This window comes from Taudactylus pleione, unplaced genomic scaffold, assembly GCF_031769625.1.
Source record: "Taudactylus pleione unplaced genomic scaffold, aTauple2 ptg001224l, whole genome shotgun sequence".
NCBI lineage: Eukaryota > Metazoa > Chordata > Amphibia > Anura > Myobatrachidae > Taudactylus > Taudactylus pleione.
The window spans coordinates 865,193-883,597 of record NW_028285624.1 but is presented as its reverse complement, the minus strand read 5'-3'; the positions used below and the strand labels follow the sequence as shown (position 1 = coordinate 883,597).

Sequence of the window (18,405 nt, the reverse complement as noted above, 5' to 3'; positions counted from 1 at the left end):
ACATATATATCACACACACACTGTCTATTTGTCAATTTGTATGTATGGTATGCAGTCGGGAAGCCGGTGGACGTAATCCCGACCGCCGGCTTCCCCACTACTGTATCCCGCCGAGGGATAAATAACCGGCGTCTACATCTAGACGCCTGTCATTTTACCGACGCCGGGAGACCGGCACCCGGCATCCCGATCGAAGGGATGCCGGGCGCCACTGCGGACAGCCACGCGGGGGGGGGGAGGGTTAGGTTTAGAGCTCCCGGAGGGGACTTAGGGTTAGGCAGTGGGGAAGGGGGGGTTAGGTTTAGGCACAGAGGGGGGAATAGGGTTTGGCACAGGGGGGGAGGTTAGGGGGAAAAAAATAGGTTAGTTTATACTTACCTGGGGACAATCGGGATTTCCTCCTCTGACGGCCAGACGCTGTCGGGATATGAACCGCCGGTGGTAAAGCATACCGATTCCGTATGTATATATGGTCGTGTCTGCATGTGTATATGTGTGTATATGTATGTATTTACATGTATGTATGTAGGTCAGGCTTGACTACCCTCCCAATTTGGCCGGGAGCAGCCCGAATATCGGGTGTTGGTCCCGGCCCCCCGAAAAGCCAGGCATGCCTCCAGTGCCTACAGTGTACTTCCGGTCATGGTCCGGTGACTATGTGGTGGTTTCCTACTAACGGGTGAGTGGTGTGGGGCCTTGGTAGTGGCTATCAGGGGTACTGTGGATGCTGGAAGCAGGTACACAGTACTCACATAACCTGTTTTGTTACTTCCTGTCATAGTGTAATCCAGTGGAGCGCACATAGGAACCGTGGTGCTGAGCAGAGCTTTTATACAGGAGGGGGGATCTTTGCCCTCCAGCCTGACACCGCCCCTGCACTGTGATGGACAACTACCCCCCTCCCCAATGCCACATCCCCTGATCGGCACTCTACCTTGACCCAAAGCCGTGTCCCCTGCCAAGCACCTCCCCCTGCCCCAATGCCGCGTCTCCTACCAGGCACCTCCCCCCACCCCAATGTCGCATGTCCTGCTCGGCACCTACCCCTGACCCAATGCCGTGTCTCCTGCCCGGCACCTCCCCCCACCCCAATGCGCCGTGTCCCGTCACCTGGAACCTTCACTAATATGTCCTTACTGCTGGCGGACACGGAGCCTCCAATGTGAAGAACGCAACGTCGGCGAAGCTCGGCATCGCATGCGGCATCAGTGTCCATGGCAACAAGGACACATTGAGGTTGAGCGGGAATTCGGTGCATTGGGGGCGGGGGGAAGTGCCGGGCGATGCGCCCGCAGAAAACAGCCTGGGGAGAACACTGACTATGGTGCTAATCACACCCCACTGCGGCAGCACACAATAGGCCCTTCATGAATTACAGCTCCAGGCCCATGTGGACCTTTATCTGGCACTGTCTGTCTGTGCTGCTGTTGTTCAAGGGTGCAGTGTTGTCAGGCTGGGGGTCTGTGCTGCTGTTGTTCAAGGGTGCAGTGTTGTCAGGCTGGGGGTCTGTGCTGCTGTTGTTCAAGGGTGCAGTGTTGTCAGGCGGGGGGTCTGTGCTGCTGTTGTTCAAGGGTGCAGTGTTGTCAGGCTGGGGGTCTGTGCTGCTGTTGTTCAAGGGTGTAGTGTTGTCAGGCTGGGGGTCTGTACTGCTGTTGTTCAAGGGTACAGTGTTGTCGGGCTGGGGGTCTGTGCTGCTGTTGTTCAAGGGTGCAGTGTTGTCGGGCTGGGGGTTTGTGCTGCTGTTGTTCAAGGGTACAGTGTTGTCAGGCTGGGGGTCTGTGCTGCTGTTGTTCAAGGGTGCAGGTTGTCAGGCTGGGGGTCTGTGCTGCTGTTGTTCAAGGGTGCAGTGTTGTCGGGCTGGGGGTTTGTGCTGCTGTTGTTCAAGGGTACAGTGTTGTCAGGCTGGGGGTCTGTGCTGCTGTTGTTCAAGGGTGCAGGTTGTCAGGCTGGGGGTCTGTGCTGCTGTTGTTCAAGGGTGCAGTGTAGTCAGGCTGGGGGTCTGTGCTGCTGTTGTTCAAGGGTGCAGTGTTGTCAGGCTGGGGGTCTGTGGTGCTGTTGTTCAAGGGTACAGTGTTGTCAGGCTGGGAGTCTGTGCTGCTGTTGTTCAAGGGTGCAGTGTTGTCAGGCTGGGGGTCTGTGGTGCTGTTGTTCAAGGGTGCAGTGTTGTCAGGCTGGGGGTATGTGCTGCTGTTGTTCAAGGGTGCAGTGTTCAGGGCTGCCACCAGGAATTGTGGGGCCCGGTACTATTAAAATAGGCAGGGCCCCCCGGGGGGGGAGCATAGGGCAGGGAAGGCTGAACCTTATTGGGGGGGGAGGTTGGAGTAGGGGAGAGGCACAGGGCAGGGAAGGTTGTCTGGACTTTGGGGGCGGACACGCAGTGAAAGGTCCTCCTAATGCAGCTAGTCTATGTACTTACCAAACTTCAGCTGGTCCTGAGAGAGCGGGGGGCCGGGTGGCAGCGCCGCAGTAGTTCAAATATGCACCGGCATGGCAGCCAGCCAGAAAGCATTAGTGGCACCGTCCGCGAGCCAATCACAACTCGTGGACCAGCAGCCAATCAGGAGCAGCCACTGTTGAAGCATGTTGTTACAGTGTGTCCGTGGCCCTTATTGGATTTCTGCGGAGAACATCGTGGGACAAAAGGTGAGTATTGGAACTTTTTTCAGGTACTTCCATAGGATACTTTACAGTGACAAGGGGGCGTGAACATCGGGGAGCAGGTGAGTATGTGTGAGTGAGTATGTATGTAATAAAACTTTATTTTCATGGTGTGTGTCTTGTGTTTTTGTACACATTTCTATACAGGTGGACTACACATACCAGCGAGTCCTTAATGCCCCGCATGCTGGTACTTGTGGTTCTCCAAGTACCAGCATGCTGGGGAGGCTTGCTGCGACCTGTAGTTCCATTGTAAAGAAAATGTTGTTAAATCTAATTTTTATACACTACATCAATTATCAACCCGCCACCCACCACTCTAGGGTGGCGGGGATAGCCCCAGGGCAATCAGCCTAGGCCAGGGGTGCCCTGGAGAGGGGGACTCCTTTATTGGGGGGTCACCAACTCCCCAGTGATCCCTGGCCTGGGCTGACTAGCGGCCAGGGCTGATGCTTTGGCTGGGGGGCCCGGTGAAAGGGCTCCCCTGGCTGTGGCATCAGTCCCCTGCTAGAAAGGGTCCAGGGCTGGTTTTAAATATAGGGGGAACCTCATGCAATTTTATTTTCTCCCTATATTTAACACCAGCTCTGTCCCTGCTGCCTGGTGCTGGTTCTTAAATTACTGTGGAACCCTACACATTTTGTTCCCTGTAATTTTAAGAACCAGGATAGCCGGGGTTAGTCTTTTGGGGGGGGAACCTCACGTCATTTTTTTAAATAAAATAACCCTTTTTTAACAATTTACACAAAGAAACATACACAAATCACAATGATTTGTGTATGTTTCAGGCAAACCCCCTGCTCCGGAGGTGAGTGTTTAAAACTTCAATTTGGCAGAGACTTTGCAGGAATCTCACCCGAGATTGTCATCTCGATTCTTGGTAAATTTGCGAGCTGTATCTTTTAGGTGAAAAGTACTTCTGAGTTTGCCCAATGGTGATAAGAGTTTGCTATCTCACCCAAGTTTTACGAGTGAGAAGAGAGAAATCGCTCTCTAACTCACACAACTTTGCCTTTAGTAAAGTTGCGAGTTGAAAATCATGCGTAAACTCTCCTGAGATTGGCATCTCGACCATTCTCGATTCTTAGTAAATTTACCCCTCTGTGTTAGCGCAGTGTAATATTCAACTTTTCACTTCTTTCCTCAATCATTAATGAATAATTAGTTTACACACCAACTACAAGACCACAACAAAGTGCTAAATAACAAGCTTAATATATAAAACATAATGACATCACTGTAAGTGGCAGCGCAGTGTGTTATTCTTTTCTTATTCATAAAAAATATTGTGACACTGTAAGTGGTAGCGCAGTATTTTACTCATAAAAATATTATGACGGACAAGGCATCTAAAATCAAAGAACTTATCTTTTACATTGATGAATAAAAAAATATGTTAAAGAAAAAGATTTTTGACTCCACTCAGGTGCCCTGCAGGAATCACCATGAAAACCATAAATCCATATAAGTTTTTTTTTTTTTTAAAAAGTGCTCCGTGAATATTCTTCTCTGTGTTTCTGTATTAAATGTTGATATCCCTTAATTCATGTCCTCACCAGAGAACACCAGGAAATATGTAAATAAACAGAAAAACAATAGTGCAGAGATTTCTAGACAAACAGAATAAGTTTTAATTCACAATGGTTGCACTCACATAACAAATAAAATAACAGGCATATAAGCAGAACATCTGCTAATGTGGCATATGCCCTACCACTATTGCTGAGATGTAAAGACAGCCAGGGTAGAGCCCATATTTCCTGGTGTTCTCTGGTGAGGACATGAATTAAGGGATATCAACATTTAATACAGAAACGCAGAGAAGAATATTCACGGAGCACTTTGTTCAAAAAAACTTATATGGATTTATGGTTTCCATGGTGATTCCTGAAAGCGCCTGAGAGGAGTCTTTTTCTTTAACGTTGTATTTATGGGAGAAAGGTGCAAACTTCCTTTATCTTTTGTTCTTCACTGGCTGATTTTGGGGATTTATTGCGCACAATATTACCAGATTTGTAAAGAATAAAAAAACATCAAAGGGAAAGTTATCTGTAGAAAGGCATGCCTTTCACCACATGAAGTGGCAAGGAAAGTCTAAGGCCTTGGCCTTTATTTATGACTGTTGGTTCTGCCTCTTATGATGATGTAAGCCCTTCTTGCTGTAGATGTTTAAAAAAAATTAATTGTTAAGGCACAGTAACCAACTGTGCACTCAGAAATGTCACAAATCCCTGAGGAGAGTCTAATGTGTCAGCAGGTGCCATGTGTGAGCCTGACCTTTCCAAAACTGTACTCGAAGAGGAGCCTCCTTCCACCACTGGTGCATCCTCTGCAAATGTGGGGATGAGCAGCATAAGTCAACATGCTGACATAGAAGTCAAAGATGCTTCTGTGGAAGTGCACCAGGATGAGGAGGAAATTTGTGTAGCTGATGCTAATGAGGATGCTGATGATGAGTATGTTGTTAATGAGGATATGGTTTGTGTAAATCAAGCCCCAGTGAAAACATTTGTTGCCCATAATAAGGAAAAGCCCATTGTCATGCCTGGGCATAAAACAAACAAATCCACTTCTTATGTTTGGATTAATTTCTATCCAAATCTGGTCAACAATTGTCAAGCCATCTGTACACATTGTCATGCCAGAGTAAGTAAAGCTAGGGACCTTAACCATCAATGAACCTCCTCCCTGTTACATCATCTACAGTGCATCCATCCAATGTATTTGAAAAATTCTGAACCTTTGGCTAAAAAAGTAACAACAAACAGTCCAGCATCAGCTAGCTCCCTTCTCTCTGCTAGATCCAAGCACCTGGCATCTTCACCACCAGCACCTTCATCAACAATATCCTCAATAATGATTGGAATTAGTCCTGCATCCAATTTGATAAGGCTAACTCAGTCCTCCCCTATCCTGGATACCTCACAAGAATCCTTGAGCACTATGCCTGCTGCTGCTGGGAGTGGATCTTCATCCCAGAAAGGGACCAAGAAGACTACTATTAACAGTTCTAAAAAACAATTGGCTGTTAAACAATCCTTTTCAAGGAGGAGCAAGTATGAAAGTAGTCACCCAGTTGCACAGCGGATCACTGATGCCATAACATATATTCTGGTATTAGATGTGCATTCGATATCTGCCATTAGTGCAGTGGATTTTATACAGATAATTGAGGTCCTTTGTCCCCGATACCAAATCCCATCTACAGTAGGTTCCACTTCACTAGAAAAGCAATTCCCAGCCTGTACAGGGACATTAAAAAAAACTTAATTAGTGTCCTCCAAAATGCCATTATACCACTGTCCACTTAACTGCAGATATGTGGACAAGTGGAAAAGGGCAAACACAAGATTACACAACTGTAACAGCCCACTGGGTGGGTGTATTGCCTTCACCACCATCAACGGCAGCAGCATCTATGAAACAGCAACTCAGTCAAAGGAAGGCTACTCTGTGTACCACCGAATTCACTAAGAGGCATACCACTGACAACCTCTTAGAAAAACTCAGGGAAATCATTGCAAAATGGCCTACCCCACTTGGACTCGCCTCAGGATTTGTGATTTCTGACAATGCCACCAATATTGTGAGAGCATGACAGCAGGGTGAATTCCAACACGTCCCATGTTTTGCTCACACAATCAACTTGGTGGTGTCATTTTTTTTTTTAAATGACAGGTTCATTCAAAATCTCTGTGGCCTGCAAAATTTCTGGACATTTTCGCCATTCAGCAGGTCCATGTAGAAGATTGTAACACCTGCAAGAAATGTTGAATTTGCCCTGTCACCAGCTGAAGCTAGAGGTAGTTACAAGGTGGAACTCCACCCTTTATATGCTACAGCGGATGGAGGAACAGCAAAAAGCCATCCAAAGCTACACAACAAACTATGACATAGGAAGAGGATGGGGAATGTACCAAGTTCAGTGGAAAATACTTTCCATGTTATGCAAAGTGCTGAAACCCTTCAAAGTAGTCACCTGTGAGGTGAGTTCAGAGACTGCCAGCCAGGGGCGTCTCACACTGTGCGGGGCCCCCTCCTCTCTCCCCGGTGACCAGCAGCCGACTGATGAGTCTGTCCTGCTCCTTCACGGACCCCTAACACTCCGTCACCATCAAGTGGACATGCACTGGCACCCACGCGTTCCAACCCGCCCTGGGTTTTTCTCAAGGTAAGCCTGGTTCATGAATGCCTGCCCCAGTCCACCAAGGGCATATAAATATCAGTCTCCCTACAAGGGATTGGTCCCCGCGCATCTGATCCCTAAATAGCAGTCACCTACAAGTCCTGTGATTCTGTGCACTGAGACCGCTCCCGTAACTATGATGCGCATCCCTGTTGCCATGGTGAATCATTCTCTTTGAACTATGATATATCCTTTTTCACCGCGTATGTAGTTTGATCCGGTCAACTATGTTGATTGTAATGAGGAAATGTACAATTCTCTCGTTTTTTATAGAAGTGGTTTCTTTGATATGCTGACGTTTCTCCTCTGGTTAGCACTTCAATTCACACACATTATGAAGCATAATAGATCCTTCCCATTTTTTTCTGTGTATAGACCGGGTTGCATATTATTAAAATCGGGGCATGCGCATCACCTTCCTTACAAGGTCACTATAAATACAAACTGAATATCAGCTCTAACATAGTAAAAAGTGCCCTCCCACCCACTAAACCTATATCAACTTTCAGTACTATAGGTTCATAGTTTCGGTGTGATCTCAGCACACAGAATCACAGGACTTGTAGGTGATTGCTATTTAGGGATCAGATGCGCGGGGACCAATCAAACCTTCCTTTCCCTGCCTTTAACTACATACATACTCCATCTAATGAAAATGAAAACATATGCTTCCTTATGTGCCATGTTGGAGGTTGAACTGCCACATGTTTGTGCCACCCACTGCTGCTGCTTAGCTTTGTCAGCCGGCTAGCTTGGTGCAACTTTTGGGGCTAAACTGTAAAACAAATATTGTGAGCTGTGAAATTGGTCAAAATTGACTGGACATGAGTGGAAATTAATGTTATTGAGGTTAATAGTACTGTCGGAACAAAAAAAGCCCAAATTATGTGATTTTAGCAGTTTTTATCAAATTTTTGAAAGAAAATACAGGTCCAAAACCAAAACACGCAAGGGCAGTTTTGCAAAGCTAAATACAGATCCAAAACATCAAAGGAAATACAGATTCAAAACCAAAACACGGGGGTCGGCACACATCCCTACTATAAGGTGTTAGGCTATACGTCACCAGGCCATTATCTTAATAATTGTGCTAAGTAGCTAATTCCTTTCATCTGTGAACATGTGTGTGCTTTGGTGAGATGAATGGAGGTGTGGTGGGTACAGGTGTAGTCGGGTATTTACCCAACACACTCTCACCTTCTGGCCTATGAGATGTACCACTGATATGTCTGTGAACTACATTGTTCACAGACATATCGCAACAGTTGTGCTGCACAGCAAAAGGACGGATATATCTGCTGATATATCTTTCCATCGGCAATTGTACACATGTAGTGGCAGCTGTTGGGGGGGGGATGGACCTGCAGCTGCCTGGAAGGTGATGGTCGTTCAGTGTATATGAATGACCATCATCTACAGATATATTTGCAGATCACTCGATCTTCAGATATATCTGCTAGGTGTGTAACCATCTTTACAGATGGTCCTGGAACTCTGGACAGCTTCTCTCTGGAGAAGAGACAGATGTGAGGACAGTAGGGGTGTGCACCGGCCACTTTTCGTGTTTTGTGTTTTGGTTTTGGATCTTTCTTCATGTTTTGGATCTGGATTGGTTTTGCCAAAACCACCGTTCCGTGTTTTGTGTTCTGGGTTTTGTGTTTTGGATCTGTATTTTTTTTTTTTTAAAAGCATAAAAACAGCTAAAATCACAGAATTTGTGGGTTTTTCTGCTCCTATGCTATTATAAACCTCAATAACATTAATTTCCACTCATTTCCAGTCTATTCTGAACACATCACACCTCACAATATTGTTTTTAGTCCAATAGGTTGCACCGAGGTAGCTGGATGACTATGCAAAGCGACACGAGTGGGTGGCACAAACACGTGGCCCATCTAGGAGTGACACTGCAGTGGCAGACAGGATGGCAGTTTGAAAAACTAGGCCCCAAACAGTACATAATGCAAAGAAAAAATAGAGGTGCAAGATGGAATTGTCCTTGGGCTCTCCCACCCACCCTTATGTTGTATAAACAGGACATGCACACTTTAACAACCAATCATTTCAGCGCCAGGGTCTGCCACACGACTGTGGCTGAAATGATTGGTTCGTTTGGGCCCCCACAAAACAAGCTGTCCCTGCACAAACTGGCTCTACGGAGGCAAGATGTCGTCCTCATCCTCCTCATCCACCGATTCCTCACCCTCTTCAGTGTTGTGTACATCCTCATCCTCACAGAGTATTAATTCGTCCCCGCTGGAATCCACCACCACAGGTCCCTCTGTACGTTCTGGAGGCTGGTCTCCCTGGAAGAGTTGATAATTCATTTTTATGAGCATCATCTTCTCCACATTTTGTGGAAGCAACCTCCTACGCCTTTCGCTGACAAGTCCTGGAGACGCACAACGCAGGTGGGGTTGCAGGGGGGATAATATTTACTAGGATGACTGCTGTATGTACATGCCGGCGGGGGAGAGGGGGGAAGATCTTATGACTGCTGCATGTATATGCCGGGGGAGGGTGAGAATAATATTTATTAAATGGTGCCAGATCGACTGCTGCGTGTACTTGCCGGGGGGCTGCTGTTTGTATTTAACTACTTGTATTTTGGGTCTGCATTCGTGTTTTTCAGGTGAGGGCTGCGTTGTGTGTGTGTCAGTGTGTAATCTTTGTAAGTATGTGTGTGTCAGTGTGTAGCCTTTGTCAGTGTGTATGTGTGTGCGCAATGTGTAGTCTTTGTCAGTTTGTGTGTCAGTGTGCAGTCTTTGTCAGTGTGTGTGTGTCAGTGTGTAGCCTTTGTCAGTGTGTAGTCTTAGTAAGTATGTGTGTGTCAGTGTGTAGCCTTTGTCAGTGTGTAGTGTTTGTAAGTATGTGTGTGTCAGTGTGTAGCCTTTGTCAGTGTGTAGTCTTAGTAAGTTTGTGTGTGTCAGTGTGTAGCCTTTGTCAGTGTGTGTGCAATGTGTTGACTTTGTCAGTGTGTATGTGTGTGCGCAATGTGTAGTCTTTGTCAGTTTGTGTGTCAGTGTGCAGTCTTTGTCAGTGTGTGTGCAATGTTGAATTGTCCATAAAAATATATATATATATATAAAATCCCCAGTATAGTGTAAAGGCACTCCGTTACTGGACATATATATATATATATGTATATATATATATATATATATATATATATATATATATATATATAAATCTCTCGGTCAGTTTGGAAACCCCCCTTTCAAAATCTTGCGTTTGCCACTGGGCCCCCCATGCTAGACCAGGATGTAGTTACAAGGCAGACAGCTGGGAAGCCGTCTGTCAAAATGCCAGCATCTAAAGGGTTCAAAGAGGGTGAGTTAGGATTAAGCACAACCAGGGGGGGAGGGTTAAGGTTAGGCCATACTTGCCTACTTTTGAAAAAGCATTTCAGGGAGATTGTGAAAGCAGCACCTATGAGCGTGGCGGTAAAGTGGGCGTGTCCTGCTACATCTGAGAGGCGTGTCCTAAAATTGACTTACATCCACATGTAAATGAGCCCCAAAGCAGTTAGTAAGATCTACTTATTCATAAAAACACACTGATACTTCTCAGAAAATACATGTAACCATAGGGATCATTGTGCCTTATAACCAGATGCAGGGAAATTATACTAATGATCCCATTTGAATGTATATATATCTCTGTTTTTCTTTTATATAAGTGTCATAATGGGGGTAAGGTGAAATGAGGGAGATTGGTAGACTCTTCAGGGAGACAGGGAGATTACTACTATTTCAGGGAGTCTCCCTGACAATGAGGGAGGGTTGGCAAGTATGAGTTAGGCACCCCCCAGGGAGGTTAGGGTTAGGCACCACCAAGGTTAGGATTACGGTTAGGGGGAGAGAAGGGTAGGTTTACATGCTTATGTGCCCCTGTCAGGATCTCTAACGATTGGGCTTCTGGCGTCAGTATTTCACCTGGCAACTATTCAGCTGCCGGGACTTCATACCCATTCTTTTAGACCCAATATAATTGGGGTTCTCTATGAGGCTCACTATTTATCTGACCCTTCTTTTTTCATCACCATTTAGGCTTGTTTGTTTATTTATTAATTATTGATTTAATACAAGCTGACCATTTCCCGCTAATACATGTACCTGTAGTGTTCATTCTAGCACCCTGCACCTGTCACAACCTGTTCAGTTCCTCTTTCCTGCCTGGGGTGTCACTCTCTGCTCTGGTGCTTCTAGCACACTCTGGTCTGGATCTCAGCAGTTTGTTACATCAGCTAGTGTGCTAGAATCACCAGAGGAGAGAGCGACACCCCAGGCAGGAGAGAGGAACTGCACAGGTTGTGACAGGTGCAAGGTGCTAGAATGAACAATATACCTGCATTATTATTTAATAAGTTTAGTAGATCTAATTTGTTGTTTTTAACTGCATTTGGGTCACAGTAACTTGATGTGCTGTCACAATTCCACAGTGTCAAACATATTGATGATTGTACTGGCACTGCAATTAGCACATGGGAATAATTGAGTTTATAAAAACAATATCTATCAGTGGCTAATGTATATAAGTAAACAATATGCACTTATATTTCTATAATGTATTCTCTGTTTATGTTACAGATTATCTAACCATAACTATCACAGTAGAGATCACAGGTAAGTACAGTTCTAGTTCTGACAGCTGAACACAGGAACATTGGTACTTAAGGTGGCGGGCACTCATTTCTGTCACACAAATGGATACTTTTGTGGCCTTGCAGGGATGCATTGTTGGCAAGAAACTCCCCTCTCAAACAATGAGGCCAATATTTACAAAGAGGCGGGTTTTGTAAGCATCTGCTTCTATGCTGGTTGGAGTTGAAAATTTAAAACGGCACTAACATTCAATGTAAAGCACTGTTGGCTTTATATAGCATGCTAGTGCCGCTTTAAATTTTCAGCTCCATCCAGTCAAGAATCCGGTTGTGTCTGAGAGCTACTTGATTTTTGTATGTAATGCCTTAGACAGTTAGATCTGCCTTTCATTCTATTCACATGGAACAGCTCAGCTGCAGTTTGCAGAGTTGCACATGTGGCTGATATTGTCACCCTCTCTCTGGGCCAGATTCAGCACGAATAGCAGATGCGATCGCGGTTGCAATAACTCACGCAGTTCTGCTGCAAAACTATGCTAATGACTGCGACCGCACTGCCATCACAGCACAATATAAGGACGCCCACTTCCCTCTCTCACATCCTTTTTGATGTAATGGTGACTGGAATAGCCATGAGTGATACAGAGAGATCGGTATATGAGTTGTGTAATGGGTAAGCAGACCCACTGTCTCTTTCCAATGTCAGCAACAAGAGCTGAGGCACCACTGGCATTGGTGCATACAGACGTGTGTGGTCCAATGGAAGTAAACTGGATATGAATATTTCCTCACATTAATCTGTGATTTCACAAGAATGACACACATTTACTTCATCAAACTCAAGAATATAATGAAGTGGTCTGGTAGAGACTCAAATGGATCAGAAATTAGAAATCTTGAGATCTGACAAAAGCGGAGAATATGAAAACAAGAATGTAGCATTCTTCCTGAAGAGATATGGCATGAAGCACCGGTTAACCATTGCAGGCATGCCAAAACAAACTGGCATCTTCAAGCATGCAAACCACACAATTGTGGAGAAAGCACAGATTATGGTGGAGTGATGCTGGCATGGAAAAGAGTTTTTGGTCAGAAGCAGTGTCTACTGCAGTGTACTCAAAGAATCATGCATCCCACAGTTGCTGTAAAAGGTAAAACACAGCTGAAGACGTGGTCTGGGAGCAAGCTTAATGTCAATAATTTCAGCTTTGCATTTTTTTCTGCATTTGGATGCAAAGCTTATACACACATTTAAAAAAAAAAAAGAGACCCAAGCTTGATCCCAAGTCAGTGGAGTGTATCATACTTAGATACTATCAAGAGAGTAAGGGATACAGATTATGGGACATTACAAATAAAAATAAAACATATAAAGTCCAAGGATGTAGTCCTCTGTGAAACAACACCACCTTACGTGAGGCTGGACCAAGAATCACAGCACAAGTTTGTTTAGTTGGATATGCCTGTAGCTGGAAGTGTGTCTGAATTTGGGAGACTGCTAGTGTGGATACCCAATCGCAGAACATCAAGAGATATCATGAGGAGTTTTCAACCATCCCTTTCTGTGAACCCCAAAATATCTAAGAGGCAAAATCAAGCAGCAACTTGGAAAAATGGAAGGCAGCAAAAGACAAAGAAATGGTATCATTGTATAAGAATAATATGTGGACTCTTGAAAACAGACAAGAAAGAGCAAGTGGGTCTAATGTAAAATGTTACATGCAGATGGAACTGTTGCCCATTACATAGCCCATATGCAGAAATCCAGGATTGACTATAGTAAAGCCTTCTCATCTGTGGCAAGGTGCAGTACACTGCATTTAATTATAGCCATTTCTGCAATTTATGACTTATTGCTGTACCAGTTACATTTTGATTCAACTTTTCTGAACATTATAGTGTTAACATGTTCCAAGAAGAAAAAGTCTGTTTATCAAAGAAAACATTGTACGGTCTGAAGCAGAGCAGCCGCTGCTGGTATGTTACGTTAAACACAGTATATTTGCAAATGGACTTTGTATGTTAGAAATAGATCACTGTATATACCACAAAACAATCGAGCAGAGACTAATTTTATTGTTGTGTATGTATATGACTAGTTACTAGCAGGTCAAAAAAAGCACATAGCCAGTATCAAGCATCTACAGTATTACAGCAGAAATTCAAGTTCAAAGACTTAGAGCCTGAACATCACCAGTTAGGTTTAAGATTCTTGCAAAACTTGACTAAAGGAATGGACACAGTTGATCAACATGGATATATTGATGCAGAACTAAACAAGCATGAAATGTGAGATCAAAGTCAGCAATACTCCCATTGACAAAGGTACAAAATTAACAAAATCCATGTCACCAACAAGTGAAGAAGAAATAGAGGATATGAAAATAATTCCTTATCAGAGCGGTGTTGCCACAATGTATGAAAGTATTGGAAGTTAACATGACAATATACATGCTGTAAGCTGAGTGAGTCATTTTACCATTAATCCAGAGAAGAAATGCTTGGCTACAGTTGAAAGAATCCTGAAGTAGCAAAAGGGTTCAAATTCTGTTGAATTTAGAGTATTCAAAGCATGGAAATTCTAAGCTGAAATCCTTCAGTCATGCCAACTGGGAAGCACATAAACTAAGTTCCCAATAATCTGGTTCTACACGGACATAAAAACTGTGCAACCTGTCTTGAGTTGAGGTGACAGACTGGCAGGAGCGGAGCAGAGGGTTGGTGAAGTAGATCGGTCAGGGTGGGATGTAATGGCCATTACTGTGTGGCATAATGTGTCATGGGCATTACTGTTTGCACAATGTGCTATTAGGGGCATTGCTGTGTGGCATTATGTGTTATAAGGGGCATAATGTGTAAGGGGCATTCCTTTGTGGCATAATGTGTTGTATGTGGCATTGTGGTGTGGCATAATGCAAAATAGGGGCATTACGGCATGGCATAATTTGTTATAAGGGCATTACTGTGTGTCATTATGTGTTATACGTGCCATTATTGTGTGGCCGGTGTAAGTGGCATTGCTATGTGGCATAATGTGTTATAGGGGCATTCCTGTGTGGCATAATGTGTTATAAGTGCCATTACTTAGTGTGTCATAATGTGTAAGGCACATTACTGTATCATGAAACCACACACCTTAAACATCGTCTTTGGGTGTGTTTGTTTTTTGGGCGACTGAAACTTTTTTGGCATGAGGGAGCAAAATTTGTAGTTACGCCACTGGAAATGGTGGTATATGTACTAAGCTTTGGAGATAGGTAAAGTAAAGAGAGCTGAAGCACCAACCAAACAGCACCTGTCATTTATCAAATATAGCCAGTAATGTGACAGTTAGGAGCTGATTGGTTGGTACTTTATCTCTCTCCGTTTTATCTCTCTCCAAGGCTTAGTGCATCTCCTCCATAATTAAATGTTAATAAAAGAGCAATGGAGTTGGAACCAAAGAGGGGATTCCAGTCTGCAGCCTAAAAAGAAACAGGGTCTCCCAAACCCTGGGCATGGTTAATAAATAAACAGTACTCTTTGGCACTGATAGGAATTCTAAGTAAAAGTTTAAGACCCATATTTACTACAATCTGCATTTCAAATGCGGTTGTATTGTGATATTGTGAATTTAGGAAATATCACATGAATGCATCAAAAACCACTTACAGGGACAGAGCTTGCAATAAAGCTCTGTCCCTTCTAATCGCTTCCGCACACTTTTCACTGTATTCTTTGCAATAAATACAGTGAGAAATTGGCCATGCATGCGCCATGGCTCAACAAACACCACCCTGCGATCGCGATTAACCCCCCTGTGCCCCCCTGCTACCCCCGCACTTCCCCCGTCCAGCTTACACTTACCTGCCCGGTGATCCATGCTCCAGTGAGGTCCACTGAGATTCCGGTCAGTTGGTCCCCGGGTTCCTGCACTGTGACCTCAGTCAGCTCCTCTATCCTGCAAACTGAGATGCCGGCATAGAATAGCTGACCAGGGTCACAGTGCAGAAGCCCAGAGACCAGCTGACTGGAGCCCCAAAAGACCTCACCGGAGCACCGATTAGTGTTTTTTAAACTATTTTTTTAAGTGACCAGCTTGTGGTTCCCAGGGAACCTGGGGGAAGCCCTGATAACATGTAGGGCCGACCTGACGATGCGACTGCCGACCAAACGGGAGTGCGCATGGCCCGAAATACAGAATACACATTAGCCAATCTTGACGCTATCTCGGACTAATCCATCGGATCATCCGAGAAATCGTCTAATGTGTACCCACCTTTAGTTTCATGAAAGAACAAAGTGCACCATATGTGTATAGATCAGGATGCTGGTATTTCACAAAAGGCTTACCACCAACCCAATAAATATGCAAACAATATAAAGAGATGTGAATGAGTGCTCCCAAATTAGGAAAAAGTTTGTACCAGCAAATATGATATAATATGTCCTATATACCAGTTCAGCAAATTTCTGATAAACCTTAATAAAGACTTTTAAGAGTCAAAATGCATTGGTGAAGTACAGGAGCTGCTGTCCTTTCTGGGGACCTCTAAAGGTGGTCCATCTACAGTGTCTTAGTGCCTTGGTTAAGGCCCAAGTTGGCACACAACCATTTTTATCATTATTTCTGATTATCACTATATAAAATGGAAGTATATTTTATCATATTTTTAACATGGAACATTATATCAGACACCCGCTGGACTGGCACAGACTTTTTCCTAATTTGGGAGTGTTCCTTCACATCTCCTTATATTGTTTGTTTTACCTAATGTTACCGAAGCTTTGGGCCTATTTCTACTTATTTATACCTGGGCTTTGCAACACCAGACCTCGAGTACCCCCAATACTAGGTTAATGGTTGATTGAATCTATTTTGCTCAATCAGTAATTATCCCAACTGTTACCACAAAGAGAAATCCGGAAACAATGATCTGTTGGAGGTACTTGAGTACTGGAGTTAAAATCCACTGATTTATTATAGTGACCTCTCCCATTGCAATTATTATTATATGACTACAAATGACCTCTGCATTGGTTATTAATAGTTTTATTATAATATTTGTACCACTTTAGTGGAAACATTAACAACAGATTACAATGATCAACACACATTTTATTGCCAATCATATTAAACACGACTGTGGGGTAACGTTGTTGGGCTAATTCTGATATGACATTGGCCCTCATTCAGAGCCGTAGGCTCTGAGCAGAGCGCACGCTCTGAATGAGGGCCGGGCTCCATTTTCATGGAGCGTCCTCCTGGACGCTCGTATAGCTGTGGGTCACCACCCACAGGCTATACGAGCGTGCTTTGTGATGGCCGCGATGGTCGAGACCATCGCGACCATCGAAATTGCGAGCCGGAGCCTGCGGTTGAGGTTTTCAACCGCAAGCTCCGGAGTGATTTTGGCTCTATCAGAGCCAAAATCACTCCCACTGACATCACTAGTGATGTCAGTGGGCCGGCTTCTGACGGGAGGCGTTCCCGTGGGAACGCCCCCGTCAGGGAGGCACGCCCCCGGCACGCCCACCAAAGGGGGCGTGCTGTCAATCAACATTGACAGCACGCCCCCTTTGATCGGACACAACGAGCGAAGGACTTTCCTTCGCTCGTCGCGTCTGGCGCATGCTCAGTGCATAACATCGACCCACTTGCGAGCGGACAGCCGCTCGCGAGTGGGTCTGAATCAGGCCCATTGTCTTGCTAGACTGGCTCTAATTTTTGATATACATGGATGAGAAAATATAAGAACACAGTATACAACTGTGAAGTGACTGCTGCTTGGGCGGCCGATCACTTATATACAGAGGGGGAATATTCTAGAACGATTGTGGAGTGAACACCTAGAATATTCATGTGTCTCACCTTCTAGAATGTTCCGATAGATTCCCGTATGCACGCATTATGGCTAAGGGTCTCATTCAGACCCGCTCGCGAGCGCTGTATGCTCGCAAGCGGGTCGATGTTTCCCTAATGCGCACGACGGAGGCTGCTCGGGGTCTCGCACCAAAGGGGGCGTGCTGTCGATTTGGTGGGCGTGCCGGGGGCGTGGCTGCCCAGACGGAGGCGTTCCCATGGGAACACCTACCGTCTGGGTCCGGCCCCACTGACATCACTAGTGATGTCAGTGGGAGTGTTTTTGGCTCTGATAGAGCCAAAAGCACTCCGGGCTTGCGGCAGATGAGACCCTACTGCAAGGGTCTCGTCGCAAGCCCGATGGTCGCGATGGTCTTGACCATCTCGACCATCTTTTTGGCCGCTCGCATAAGCTGTGGGTGGCTCCAAATTTAACTAGGACGGCCCTGATTCAGAGCCAGCGCTCTTGTCAGAGCGTCCGGCTCTGAATCAGGCCCTAAGTTCCTTATTGCTTAATTATCTCAAGAAATAAAGCCAATTTGAAAAACCTATTTGCTGCTTTAAATTTTGGGGTCAAACTCGCCAAGAAGTGGTGGCTGACAAAAATCTCCACTCCTTATACATACCCCTAAATGTCATGATGTAAATACAAAATAAAAAAAATACTTAACTACCTTGTTCTTAAATCAAAGTTGCTATTATTCCTGTGCACATTCTAACTCTTGCACATGTAAAATCAATCATACTAGTGGTCACAAGATAATATGATAAAGATAATGGGGCCTATTCATCAACACTAAAGTAACGTTTTTAAGGACATTTTCCTTAATTAACGTTATTTTAGTATTCATGAAGCCACTTAGCACAGGAGATATCACTGATATCTCCTTGCTAAGTCCCCCTGCGTTAATTTCCACACTCCCCATACATTAGTACATTAGTATGGGGATATGGAAGTTATGGTATTCATCAAATTCCGAATATTATGTATTTTCGGAATTTGATTTAGTTACTATTCGTCACTGTGAAGTGGCGAATAGCAGGACAGACTTACCTGCTTCCAGCTGTGAGTCTTCCTCCGGGGCTCTGGTGCGTCCTCTGGCTCCGTCTGACATG

At 44.8% G+C, this 18,405-nt stretch overlaps 1 protein-coding gene across 1 annotated transcript in view; it reads left to right on the top strand.

Moving 5' to 3' along the window:
* The window catches only part of LOC148451006 (sialic acid-binding Ig-like lectin 14), a 111,415-nt gene that overhangs the window by 26,890 nt on the left and 66,120 nt on the right, over positions 1-18,405 (top strand). The window contains exon 3 of the mRNA XM_088462402.1: positions 11,434-11,469. Coding sequence (XP_088318528.1) covers positions 11,434-11,469 — 36 coding nt within the window. The remainder of the gene's footprint in view (positions 1-11,433; positions 11,470-18,405) is intronic.